Here is a 14186-nt window from a genome sequence, read left to right as displayed (position 1 = left end):
TCTTTCGAAAATGTTCTGCCAATTCTTTAATCAGACTGTTTGACTTTTTTGCTATTGAATTGTATGAGTTCTTTATATTTTATATATTAACCCTTATCAGATATATGATTTGCAAATATTTTCTCCCATTCAGTAGGTTGCTTTTTCATTTTGTTGATGATTTCCTTTGCTGTGCAGATGCTTTTTAATTTGATGTAGTACCAGTTGTCTGTTTCTGTTGACTTTGCTTTTAGAGTCAGAGTCAAAAAATCATCGCAAAGACCAATGTCAAGGAGCTTACCACCTATGTTTTCTACAGGAGTTTTATGGTTTCAGGTCTTACATTCAAGTCATACTCCATTTTGAGTTAATATTGTTGTATGGTGTAAGATAGTAGTCTAGTTTAATTCTTTTGCATGCAATTGACTTTTGAATATTGACCTTGAATCTTGCAACCTTGTTATAATTGCATTTTAGTTCCAGGAACTCCTTCAGGCTTTCTACATAGATAATCATGTCATCTGTGAACAAAGACAGTTTTATTTATTCCTTCCTAATCTGTTTACCTTTTATTTCTTTTTCTTCCCTTATTAAAGTAGCTATGACTTTCCATAAAATGGTTAAAAGCAAAGGTGAGAGGGGACATCCTCTTCTTATTCCTGATCTCAGTCAGAAAACTTCAAGTTTTTCACCATTATGTATAATGTTAGCTTTAGATTCTTTGTCAATATTCTTTATCAAGTTGAATAAGTTCCCTTCTATTCCTAGTTTAGAGTTTCTATCATGAATGGGTGTTAAATTTTGTCAAACACTTTTTCTGCATTTATTGATAGGATCATGTGATATTTCTTATTTAGTCTGTTGATGTGATTGTTTACATTAATTGACTTCTGAATGATGAATCAGCCTTGCATACCTGGGATAAATCTCACTTGGTCATGGTATATAATTCTTTTCATATATTGCTGGATTTGATTTGTGAATATTTTGCTGATCCTTTCAACTTTTAAATGCTGGAGGACACAGTTAATATCAGAAAGGAAAGAACTGTGAATCCATCATTCAACTTTAATGTCATCTAAATAGATATAACTTTTGATAGGCCTCTGAAATGACCCCAGTGTTCTCAGATTTCTCTTTTCAAAGAAGTCAACATGACCAAAACTCCTCAACAAGATGAAAATAGAAGGGATTGTTTTTAGTCTGATAAAGTTACATAAAAAACCCTACAGAAAACCATCATACTTTACAGTGAAAATAGTGAATGATTTCCACCTCAATTTTAGAAGAACATAAGGATGCCTACTACCATCATTTCTATTTACTTTTATACTGAAGATCTTCTGTTGAAGAAATATTTGTCTACCCCAGGTCATCTACAGGATGTAAAAAATACTAAACATAAAAGAAAGATTGAGAATCTATGTTGAAAATAATGATGTAGCCAAAGAAGAACTCACTGATTTCTGGACAAAAATTTGACTACAGCTGGCATTTAATTTTTAAAGTTGTGATGTTCTCTGAAATACGTCTGCCTATCTTGGCCTTGTAAAGTGAACTATGGAAGCCTTAATTCTAATCACAACAATATATTTTGAGAACTGGGATTTTCAACACTGTGACCATCCAAACAGAAGATCAAAACTGACTGGCTTCCCAACATGCATGCATGTTGCCTTGACAAAGGCCCTCCCCATAGTTTAATTCTCTTATTCAAGCTAAGCAACTACTGCTTTCACACTAATGTCTTCAAAAAAGAAAACCTAGTTTACCTTGCCAATACTTTAAATGTTTTTTTGTCATTTAATGTGTTAATAAAGAATACATGTATTACTATAACACAATTTTTTAATATTTTGATAATTGTATCTCACTATAATTAGTTTATTTTGTAATCCAATTTATCTTATGCATTTAAAACATTATTAGGAGAAGAGTCCATAGGCTTCGCCAGACTGGCAAAAGGTCCATTGCACAGATAACCTTAAGAACCTCTTGATGCTGAAAACTCAGCCTCTGTGCACCGGTGCTGAATCAAATCTCAGAGGCAGAGTTTTGGGTGAAGTAGAAAAGAATAGCTCTATTGCTTTGCCAGGCAAAGGGGGACACAGCGGGCTCCTGCCCTGAAAAACTGTATACCCCAACCCAGGAGGATCTGATGAGGAGTTTTACAGCAACGGTTCAAGGGTAGGGTTGCTGATGAGATTAGGGTGTGTGCCCGGCCTGCACTCCTCTAATCTGGTCTCAGGTAATCTTATGGATGAGTTTCTCTGGTTCCTTTAATGTAGCCTCAGGTAATCTTCCTCTGGTGTGAAAAATGCTGACATCTTAAAGAGCTTGAAGACATTGCTGTGTGTATCCCTTGAGGGGGAACCAGGACCCTGCCCCAAGGCTGCACTATAGTTTCCTGGCTTCCTCTCCCCCATCCCTGAATCCCCTCCCTTCCCAGATTAGCAACTGTTGGAATCTGCCCCTTAGAACCCAGGGAAGGTCGTGGAGGCTGGAGTCCTACAAGAAACAGGGGACAGAAAGGCTTCCCTGCCCAGGACCCCCACAGGGTCCCGCTCAGTTTCACTGTGAGCTGGAAAGGTTGCGTTGGTGTGGAAATAAGTGTGGCCTGGCAGCTCACGGTTTTTCTGAAAGGAAGTTGGAATAGACTGCCTTTAATGAAGACAGCAGTATGCCCTCCAGTTATTGGAACCATCATGGGCAATCTCATGAGATTACTTACGGTGTGAGTCTCCCATCACAGCAACTGGAAGACCACTTGCTGCTTCTTATAAAGTCAATGATCTCATGTATTAGCACTGATTTGGGCCATACAGCTACCTAGATTCTTTTTTTTTTTTGGACCCTGATAGGATGCCCAGAACCCTATTTACAGTTGTTATAACAATGATTTCACACCATCAAGGACAGGGTGATCACCATGGCCACTTCCCCAGATTCATGTTACACACATTGCCTAATTCTTATGTTTACTTGTACCTTTTAGCCCCAGACATGGAATCAGTTGTTTGTTTTAGAGGAAAATAGTACTAGAGATCATAGTACTGGACATTAGCCTGTGTCATGGGGCGATACTGCTCCTGGGCGATTTTAGTGGAAGAGCTAAACAGGATTTTCTTTTAAAGGAATGATTTAATATTGATATTTCCAATCCAGTTGTAACAGGTCGGTGCTCCCATTTTTGATTTCCTCTAAACTGAATATCTTGTACTTATCTTTTTCCTGATAAAATTAATATAATTATTTACTTTATCCCACAATTTAAGTTAAAAAAATACAGTATCAATACAAATCTCAATTCTGAATATAATTCAGAACTTTCTAATAATTCCTTTTGGTTTTAGATGGTAGCTGGTTTTAGCTACTAATAGAAGGATGTCCTCTGTTTTGAAATAATGGGAAAATCCTGGCAGATAAACAATAGTTTATTTGTCATCATCCTCTGGTCCATCTATAATGACTGAATAGTTATAAATACAAGAGTCATATGATTTCTAACTAAATAAACCAATTCTAACTCCTACTGTTTAATTTCTAGTAACATCAAAATTTTTATGTTCAAGTATATATATTTTTTAACTTTGTTACATCCTGGCCTTATCTCCAAAGATTTTAAATTTTGCACACTTTTCATACCTATAAACTTTTGTCGTTTTAAACATGCAACATTCTCTTATAAATTTAAAATATAATAGTTATTCTAAAGTGTGTATCATACACATCCAAATGATTCTCCCAGTTAGTATTATTAGTATTATTTTAACCAATGCCCATCAAAGTGTTTAATTTTCCTGCAGAGAAGGTACCTACTACCAATTAGCAAGGAACAATGCAATACAGGCTTTTGAGGTTTTGTTCAAAAGATTCCTGGGTGAAATTCACATTATCAGGATCCTTATTTTAATTACAGATAAACATAGTGTAGAACTGCAAATTCTCAGAAGTCACTGAATAAATACAAATATCAGTTACTTTAAAATTATGAGTTCAAATTCTCCCAAGCCAATTTAAAATATTATAATATATAACCAAAACATATGAAAGGAAAAAGCAAAAACAAAAAATAAACACTGACTGTAAAATGAATCTTACTCAGAATGTTTGAGAGGAAAATTTTATAGATTCATATAAGTCCAGGGTCCTGCTAGAACTATTTCCTTCTTAAAAGACACTATTTTTTCCCATTATAATACACTCTAATTGCAATTGAAATCCCATGTTTTATCACATTTGCATAGTATTTATCATTTTTGGTTTTAGTGTAAAAATCCAAATACTTACTGTACACCAAATTTCCAATTTTTCACTCTGTAATAACTGCGTGTATCACTACAGAATGAAACACAAAATTATATTCTTTAAAATCAAGGTAAATCCATAGATCTTTCCAGTTTTATTGCAATGTTTAAAAAAAAAAAACTTTTGAAATTTAAAGGGCATTCGATACAAAAATCCTCAAATTTGGAAAAAACAGTTTTGGCAGAAAAATAAATATTATTTTTAAATGAGCACATTGCCAAAGAATGGCAACTCCCTGCTCCTTTCTAGAATCTAGTTTTTTGCCTTTGGAAGATTGGAAGACCTTGGTCTCATGCCAAGCTTCTTATCAATTCTTTGGTTTCTTCTTATTGGCCCAAATATAAATTCCCTTCTTGAGTTTTAAACTCTGCTGGGGGAGAAAAAGGATCATTGCTTTAAAAACAGTTTAATTCACCTAACTGTTATAATTTCATTCACAGACATTCTGGCTAAAAATCATCAAATACGTGAAATCAAAATGCCCCCATCCATGGTCTTCTTCCCACAGCAGCTTGGCGTGGCCTGGGCGGCACCTGGAGCAACACGAATGGGGGAGCAGCCGGACCAGGGCATGCACTCCAGTGTAAGACCCTTCCAGGGGTACTTGTACATCTTCCTTATCTTCCCTCTGCTGCCAAGGATCTTGGGGCTTTGCTCCATCTCTTAGCTGTTTCCAGTTAAGGAAGCCTCCATCCTGCTAGAAGAAAAGAGTTCAGGTGGGGAAGAATATGTCCTCTTCTGTGGTTTAAAAAACTAAAAATAAAATCCTTACGTGCCTTCTGCCAGCGGCATGGACCTCCTGGCTTGTCTCTCCACTATCTTCCCTCCTTTGACCCAAGGGCAAATCTAAAGCCCTTACATTGGCCCTCAAGGACTGCATGACTCGGCTTCTGCTCCCTCTGAGGGGTCACATGTATGCCCCGTGCATCATGTCACACAGTTTTGTGATTGCTTCCTTCTGCTTTCATGTATAGTTTCCTAGGGCCGCCATAACAAAGTACCACAAACTGAGTGGCTGAAACGACAGAAATTTACTGGCTCATTTTTCTGGAGACTAGAACGAGATCAAGGTGTCAGCAGAGCTGGTTCTCTCTGAGGACTGCGATGGAAGGATTTGTTCCATGCCTTTCTTCTAGCTTCTGATGGTTTGCAGGCAATCTTTGGCGTTCCTTGGCTTGTAGAAGCTTCACCTTGCTATCTGCCTTCAAGTTTATGTAGTGTTCTCCCTGTGTGTGTCTTGATTAAAAAACAAATTCAACTGAGTAAATTTTAAAGATCTTATTGGCTCTATTCAAAGATTCATGAATCAAGCAGCATCCAATCTAGTAGATGGAAAAGTTCCCTGAAGAGTTATACAAGGCAGGAGATCTTATAGGCAGAAGGGAGCAGGAATAAAGAAGTTGCAGGAGGCAAAACAGCAGATTGGTTATTGCAAGCTTACTTTCCTTATAGGGGATGGCAGGGGCCTGCCGGGCAGATTACCTGACTGGTGCTGGTCAGGCTAGGCCTTATTGACTGGTGTAAGATTCCATTTCTGGGAGAGCCGAAACTGTAATTAAGTCTTGGTTTTGTGACTTGGGGCTCAGCATAAGTGGCTCCACTTAGGGCCTCTTGTCTGTTTTCAACAGTCTTCACTATGTCTTCCTTCTTTCTATGTGCACCTGTCCCTGTGTCCAAATTTCCCTAATAAGTACACCAGTCATACTGGATCAGGGCCCAGTCTAATGACCTCATTTCCTCTTGATACCTCTATAAAGACTGTATTTCCAAGTAAGGTCACATTCTGAGGTCCTGGAGGTCACAGTTGGTGGGACACAATTCAACCCATAACATTTTGGCCTCCTCTGACACCTGTCATATAGTAAGTGTTCAGTAAGTATTTGCTGAATACATGAACAAAGAGCTTCCAATCCCAATTCCTATGGACTTCTCTCAAACCAAGTAAAATATGACCTGAGCACACACTACAGGCAAAGCACTGGATACAATTTTATTTGTTATTGAAGATATTAACAATTCTGCTTGGAACTCTCCCTAATTCTAAAGCATGAGTGCCTACACACTTGGGGAACAGACACCAAGTTATGTTACAAGAATTTGGAAGAAAAGTTAATTTTTGCCCCAGCACATTAAGGACTTCAAATGGACATAAACATCTTGGAAGATTTTCTGAAGAGCTAGGAAATAAATATCTAGGGCTCATGGTAAATGGAAACTGCTAAGCAAGAGCAGTTCTTAAGTTGTTCCCTGCTAAACAGAGAACAAGGCTCCCAGAGTTTTCCCTTTAAGAACTGCAATAGCTCTTGGACTTCACTGGTGGTCCAGTGGCTAAGACTCCAAGTCCCCAACGTAGGCAGCCCGGGTTCGATCCCTGGTCAGGGAATTAGATCCCGTGTGCCGCAACTAAGACCCGACACAGCCAAATAAATAAATAAATAAATGTTCAAAAAAAAAAAAGAATCACAGTAGCTCTCAAGTTGATCCTCTGGTATAAAATGGAGTAAGGATTTACATTTTTCTGTGCACCTTTCTTTTTCTTCCTGGTGATTTGGTAGGATCTAACAGAAGGATGTACTTGAATTCTCTGGACTCTGAATCCAGCAACATGGTACTACATACTGTAGAAGCAGAAGGGGCCTAGAGGCAACAGTGATATTCAAACCTGTCCACTCAGAGCCACAGAGGATTCTGTCCCAGGAGTGTCACAGGTCCTCCTGCCTGTGGGAAAAGCATCACAATCCCACCTGGAGGAAGAAAGGCCCACATTCCATGTGGCTTCTGATGGAGGCTGAGGGGAGGGAGAAAGTCCACTGTGTGGAGGGGGCAGGGTCTGATGGGGGGAGATGCTACTGCTGCTACATCTTCGGGTGGGGGGGAATGTGAGTGGGCTGTGACAGAGAGGCTGCACATCGAACATCTGTCTGCCTCCAGGATGCTGGAGAGGGAGGTGGGTCTGCGCTGAGGTACCAGAGGGGGTGTGTGGGCACGACGGCCTGTGTCCTCAGGCCCTGTAAATTCTGTGTGTCCCGGACTGACTCGGACCCAACCCATTCTATTCCTTGTGGTTTATGAAAGGGGCAGCTTATACACTGACCATCCTGCTGTGGCCACAAAGAGACCATGGCAAAAGCTGTAGGAGATGATCCCAAGCTTCTTGAGGGACCTCAGAAATCCCCAAGAACTGCTCCCTGGGTATCAGAGATGCCGGGATGAAGGACAGTAGGAAATAAACATTGTGAGTGGACAGAGACCTTGTGTGAGATATAGTTACACACATAAAAGATAAAAGTCCACCTGTGGAAGACTTCCCTGGTGGTCCATGGTTAAGTCTCCGCGCTTCTAATGCAGGGGGGCGTGGGTTCGATCCCTGGTCGGGGAACTAAGATCCCACATGCCCCTCCTGGCGGCCAAAAAAGAAAAGTCCACCTGTGGAAACTTGGGCAATCCATTTAACATGCAGAACCTAAAGTTTATTACCTATAAAAGAGGAGTGATAATGTCTACTCCTTAACACTTAAGGACCATACAATGTAGTCTGAGTGCTGGAATTCAATTCTATTCAAAATCTGTCTGCCACCTACTAGCTGAATGATGTCTAGGTAGATTTTAGGTGGGTGCTACGTGAATCACACTACTGAAGCAGCTACTTTGTATTTAGCACTTGGAGGAAAGACAAGCCACACACATTGAACACCTAGGGAAAAAGGCAAAACCACAAGAAAGCGAGAGTGTAAGAATAGATCAGAAATTTAGAGAAAAGAAAGCTCACTGCTGTCTGGAGTAGTCAAAGAAATTTCACAGGGACTTGAACCAGGCCCTCAAGGAAACTTGGGCCTCAGCCTGAGGGCAGGCTGAGAATGGTGGGGAGGGAAGGAAAGAGGAAGCATGGACCTGGGAGGGACAGTGGAAAGTAAAGTTAGATGGATGAAGTGACTGTTTAAAAGGCCAGGTTGGGAAGTTTGAATCTGATCCAATAAGCAAGCAAAGTCATTTTAGATCTTGTGTGCAAACAAATGACAGAGGAATGATGTTGGAGCAGAATTTTGGTGGCATCCCCAGGACAGGAATTTTGAAGACTATTTCAATGGCCCAGGTTTAAAAAGCAAGAAACAACAAAGCATCAGTTCTCCAGTGGTCAGTGGTAAGCTGTGTTGATATCATGTACCCACAGATATGACGTGATGAAAAGGCACCTCACCTCTGCAGTATTCTCGCCCCAAATCCATAACCTCAGCCTCACCAGGAGAAAACATCAGACAAACCCAATCTGAGGGACAGTATACAAAAACCAGTGCTCTTCAAAAGTGTCAAGGTCATGAAAGACAAAAGACCAAGAAACTGGGCTTCCCTGGTGGCGCAGTGGTTGAGAGTCCGCCTGCCGATGCAGGGGACACGGGTTCATGCCCCGGTCCGGGAAGATCCCACGTGCCGCGGAGCGGCTGGGCCCATGAGCCATGGCCGCTGAGCCTGCGCATCTGGAGCCTGTGCTCCGCAACGGGAAAGGCCACAGCAGTGATAGGCCCGCGTACCACCAAAAAAAAAAAAAAAAAGACCAAGAAACTGTCACAGATTAGAGGAGACAAGATTAAGGTCTAAGTGGGGTGCCCTGGATCGGCTGCTGGAACAGAAAAGTAATGGAATAACTGGTGAGCTCCAAACAAAGTCAGCAACATAGTTCATAGTTTTGTTTCAGTATTGTTTGTTTAGTGGTTTTTTTTGTTTGTTTTGGTTTTTTTGCGGTACGCGGGCCTCTCACTGCCGCGGCCCCTCCCGTCGCGGAGCACAGGCTCCAGACGCGCAGGCCCAGCGGCCACGGCCCACAGGCCCAGCCGCTCCGCGGCACGCGGGATCCTCCCGGACCGGGGCACGAACTCGCGTCCCCTGCATCGGCAGGCGGACTCCCAACCACTGCGCCACCAGGGAAGCCCGTTTGTTTCGTTTTGATGGTTATATATGCTGTTTGCTTTAGGGGAAGATAAGTGAAGGGTGTGTGAGAATTCTCTGTACTACCTCTGTAAGTCTTCTGTAAGTCTAAAATTAATTTTAATTAAAAAAAAACTACCAGTTCCTCTACCTTTCAGCCAGGTGGGCAAATATTGCAAAGCATGAATTTCAGGATTAAGGGGTCTTGTATGGCCTCAGGCTCTGCTGCTCCTAACCTGTACAGCTTTCCCTGGGCAAATGATTTACACTCTCCATGCTGGCTAATTTTATGTGTCAACTTGACTGGGCCACAGGATGCCCAGATAGCTGGTTAAACAGTATTTCTGGGTGTGTCTGTCAGGATATTTCCAGAAGAGATTAGCATCTGAGGTGGAGGACTAAGGAGAGCAGATGGCCCTCCCCAGTGTGGGTGGGTACCATCCAGTCTATTGAGGGCCTGAATACAACAAAAAGACAGAGGAAGGTTGAATTCCCTCTCTGCCTGACTGCTGAGCTGGAACAACCACTTCTCCTGTCCTGGCACTCCTGCTTCTCAGGCCATTACACTCAGACTGGAATCTACACCTTGGCTCTCCAGCTCTTGGGCCTTTGGGCTACATCAATGGCTTTCCTGGGCCTCCAGCCTGCACAAGGCAGATCGTGGGACTTCGCCATATCCCATGAGCCAATACCTTATGATAAATAAATAAATATCCATCCTACTGGTGTTGGGAAAACTGGATATCTACATGTAAAAGAACACCTTTGCACTCATCTTACACCATTAACAAAAATTAACTCAAAATGGATTGAAGACTTAAAACTAAAACTCTTAGAAAAAAACATGGGAGAAAGCTTCATGACATCAGATCAGGCAATGATTTCTTGGATATGATACTAAAAACATAGGCAACAAAAGAAAAAAATAGATAAATCTGACATCATCAAAATATAAAACTCTGTGCAGCAATGGTATCAACAGAGTGAAAAGACAATCCATAGAATGGAAGAACATATTCATAAATCATATATCTCAGCAGTCCCCAACCTTTTTGGCACCAGGGACTGGTTTTGTGGAAGACAGCTTTTCCACAGACTGGGGTGGGGGTCAGGGGGGATGGTTGCGGAATGATTCAAGCATGTTATGTTTACTGTGCACTTTATTTCTATTATTATTACATTGTAATATATAATGAAATAATTATACACCTCACCATAATGCTGACAGGAGGCGGAGCTCAGGCAGTAATGCGAGCAATGGGGAGCGGCTGTAAATACAGATGAAGCTTCACTGGCTGGCCTGCCGCTCACCTCCCACTGTGCGGCCCAGTTCCTAACAGGCCACGGACTGGTACTGGTAGGAGGGTTGGGGACCCCTGACATATCTGATAAGGAGTTAACACCCTGAATATATAAAGACTGCTACAACTCAACAACAACAACAAAAAACGCAAGTAATCCTATTAAAACATAGGCAAAGGACTTGAACAGACATTTCTCCAAGTAAGATATACAGATGGCCAATAAGCACATGAAAAGATGTTCAACGTCATCCATTATTAAGGAAATGAAAATCAAACCACAATGAGATACTACTTCACACCGTTTAGGACAGCTATTAGCAAAAGCAGAAAATAAGTATTGGCAAGGATGTAGAGAAATTGGAGCCCTTGTGCATGGCTTAAGGAAATGTAAAATGGGGCAACCATTATAGAAGAAAGTATGCAGTTCCTCAAAAAATGAAACATAGAACTACCGTACATACGATCCAGCAATTCTATGTCTGGGTGTATACCCAAAAGAATTGAAAGCAGAGACTTGAACAGATATCGTACCCCACGTTCATAACAGCATTATTCACAACAGCCAAAAAGTGGAAACAACCCGTGTCCACCAATGGATGAATAGATAAACAAAATGTGGTATATACATATAATGGAATATTATTCAACCTTTAATAAGAAAGTTCTGACACATGCCACAACCTTGAACAGCCATGTTTGAACCACTATACTAAGTGAAATGAGTCACACAAGGACAAATTGTTTGATTCCACTTATATGAGATACCTAGAGTACTCAAATTCACAGAGACAGAAGGTGGAATGGTGGTTGCCAAGGGCTGAGGGAAGAGGGGAATGGGAAGTTATTTTTTAATGTCTATGGAGTTTCAGTTTGGGAAGATGAAAAAGTTCTGGAGATGGATGGTGGTGATCGCTGCACAACGATGTGAACGTACTTAATGCCACTCAGCTGCACATTTAAAATGGTTAAAATGGTAAATTATGTTATGTATATTTTGTTCCCCAAAGCTTTAAAAAATACAGCAGGACTGGCTTGATGAATTTTGGAGAAGTGTGAGGACAACAGAGGCTGTTCTTTAAAGCATAAATAATGGGACACCTAGTAGGGGCTCCTTCCCTTCCCAAATTCGATTATTAACTGTACCCAGGAATCAATCTCTTAAACAGGGGGAAACTCTGCAGCAATATTAACTCGATTTTAATGATGATTTGTTTACTGTATGCATTCCTATTAGCATTGCCTTCCTTGCCAGAAGTTTTGCCTTAAACACACACACACCCCCCACACCATCCTTAAAACATTAAAACCTCTAAAATAGGACAGGAAAAAAAAAAAAAAAAAGCCGAGAAAAGCAACAGAAGGCAGCATCACACCCTCAGCGCTACTGGTTTTACTCGGGATGGTCCGTTTTAGCTTCCAAGAGCTACCGCGCACCGCTGCTGTTGTGTCGCTAAGGTTATAATCATCCATAAACGCGCGACTGGATTAGAATGATTTCTAGCTTCTGAGATTCTACGTCTAAGCAACGCAGACCTGGTGTGTCCTTAAACTGGCAAGGGAGCAGTCACAGCTCACGACCCGTCTTTGGCTCCCACAGCCCCAAAAGCACAGCGCTCCCGTCTCCCTCGTCTCGCCCTTCTTCCTTTCCACCTCCTCTTTCCTCTTTCGTTCTTTCAAGTGATGAGCTCGCGCAACCACAAACCCACTCACACAAACAAGGCATCCCTCTTTAGAAAAATTTTAAAGAGGCGAGAATCAGCGAGGACCTGGAAGCGGGGTGGACCCTCCAACTCCTCCCTCGCACCCCGTTAAGAACAGCCCACCGCCGGCGACCAGGCTCCCCGGACGGGCCGGGCCCGCGGCCGGTGCCCGGTCCCCAGCGTGAACAACCTCCCCACTGTTCCCGCCCGGAGCGGGTGCCAGCCGCCAGCCGCGCCCCGGCAGCCCGGCGGGCCGGGGTCCTATCGGGTGACCGCGCGGGCGTGCGCCTGGCCGTGGGGCCGGCCTCCGGGCCTCAGGAGAGCCCGCCCAGGCCCGGCCCCGCCTCGCCTCGCCCGCCCGCCGGCCCGCCCGCTCGCCGGCCAGGGCACTTGACTCCGGCGCCCTCCGCGCTCGCCACCGCACGCCTCCACCCGCGCGGCTCGCCAGCACTCACCGCCCTCGCGCCCTCGCCGGCAGCTGCAGCCATGGGTCCCCGAGGCGCACGCGCCTCAGCGCTGAGGCTGCTCGCGCTGGGCGCGCTGCTGTGGCCCGCGGCAGGCGGCTGGGAGCTCACCATACTGCACACCAACGACGTGCACAGCCGGCTGGAGCAGACGAGCGAGGACTCTAGCAAGTGCGTCAACGCCAGCCGCTGCGTGGGCGGCGTGGCACGGCTCGCCACCAAGGTGCGCCAGATCCGCCGCGCCGAGCCCCACGTGCTGCTGCTCGACGCCGGCGACCAGTACCAGGGTACCATCTGGTTCACCGTGTACAAGGGCGCCGAGGTGGCGCACTTCATGAACGCCCTGCGCTACGATGCCATGGTAAGAAGGCGAGCCCGGGAAGCTCGGGAGCTCCCTGGGTAGAGTCCCCGGACCGAGAGAGAAGCCGGGGTGGAGGAGCCGCCGACGGCGAGGCACGGGTGGCGAGCCTGGGACCGGGGCGCAGAGCGATGTGGGGAGAAAGCGAGACTCCCCGTCAGTGTGCCAGGTGGACGCAGACATAGACGTCCCTTGGCCGATTCGTCTTAAACGGACTGATGTTGCTGCACCCTCACCGTGAGATGGGGCGTTTCGAGGAACGGGTTCCAGCCCTGCCAGTGAGGGCGTTCCGCTGGGGTGCGTAGGACCCCAATTATCCAGAGCCTGGGACCGAGGTAGACTCGTCACGAACCTCTCATTTACTGGTCGGTCTTTCGAAGAATGCTTTATCTAGATTTACCAATAATTGGAAGTGAAACTAACTCAGGGTCAAAGAGGTTGAGTGCATTATGCAGGTCCAGAATAGGGAGACAGGTTAAGAATGGACTCCAGAGCCCTTTGACCCCGCAGCTTAAGCATATTTAAGCTGGCAGACTTGGGAAAAAGGCTGGGCACCTTCTGTGTGCAATTGACTTTCTCTCTGCCTCAGTTCCTTCCTTCAGAGGATTGCCTAGCACATAGTATGGCCTCTTTAAATGTTAGTTCTTATTATTACCAGACCCTGCTGTAGAGGTTTAAACACAGAAAGAAAGAAACTTCGAGAGGAGGCCAAAATGCTGAAAACACTGGGTTTCAAAGGATTTCAGTAAAACCAGTTTAGCAGAAGAGATTTAGGAAGAGACTCCAGCTTAAGAGATGAGAGGCTCTTAAAACATGGGCAAGAGTTTAAGTCCAAGTTCCCCAGTGCTCTGTTAAAGGTGGTGCCTTATTGGTTAGACTGAATTCTAGAAAAGGAGCAGAGAGGAGTTAGTTACACAATAATAAATAGGTATGACTTTTGTAACTCAAACCAGCACCAAGTTTAACCCTGTGTAAAATCCTAGAATAAAGAGATTCTGTGGAGAAACTGGGGGCAAGAAATCCTAGGAGCTTTAGAAGAACAGAGCAGGGATCCAGGGAAATCTGTGAAGTCCATGTGTGTGCATCTGGAAGGCAGGGAGAGGTGTGGTACAGGCTGGAATACAGAGGGCTAATGGCACACTTTGTATCA

General features: G+C 43.8%; 1 protein-coding gene and 1 long non-coding RNA gene across 2 annotated transcripts in view; one reads left to right on the top strand and one right to left on the bottom strand.

The window, feature by feature from the left end:
- Nucleotides 1-3838: 3838 nt before the first annotated feature.
- Nucleotides 3839-12780, bottom strand: LOC113611860 (uncharacterized). The gene is made up of 2 exons (XR_003429636.1): nt 12670-12780; nt 3839-5523 (listed from the first exon to the last, which is right to left on the bottom strand). It is a non-coding gene; the product is annotated as an uncharacterized LOC113611860 (long non-coding RNA).
- Nucleotides 12589-14186, top strand: part of NT5E (5'-nucleotidase ecto) — a 44941-nt gene continuing 43343 nt past the window's right edge. Inside the window, exon 1 of the mRNA XM_027091240.1 lies at nt 12589-13039. Coding sequence (XP_026947041.1) covers nt 12701-13039 — 339 coding nt within the window. The 5' untranslated portion in view covers nt 12589-12700. The remainder of the gene's footprint in view (nt 13040-14186) is intronic.

This window comes from Aethalodelphis obliquidens, unplaced genomic scaffold (genome assembly GCF_003676395.1).
Source record: "Aethalodelphis obliquidens isolate GAN/ISIS:26980383/991018 unplaced genomic scaffold, ASM367639v1 scaffold3, whole genome shotgun sequence".
NCBI lineage: Eukaryota > Metazoa > Chordata > Mammalia > Artiodactyla > Delphinidae > Aethalodelphis > Aethalodelphis obliquidens.
Note: the sequence above shows the minus strand (reverse complement) of the source record. Positions and strands in the feature narration are given on the sequence as shown.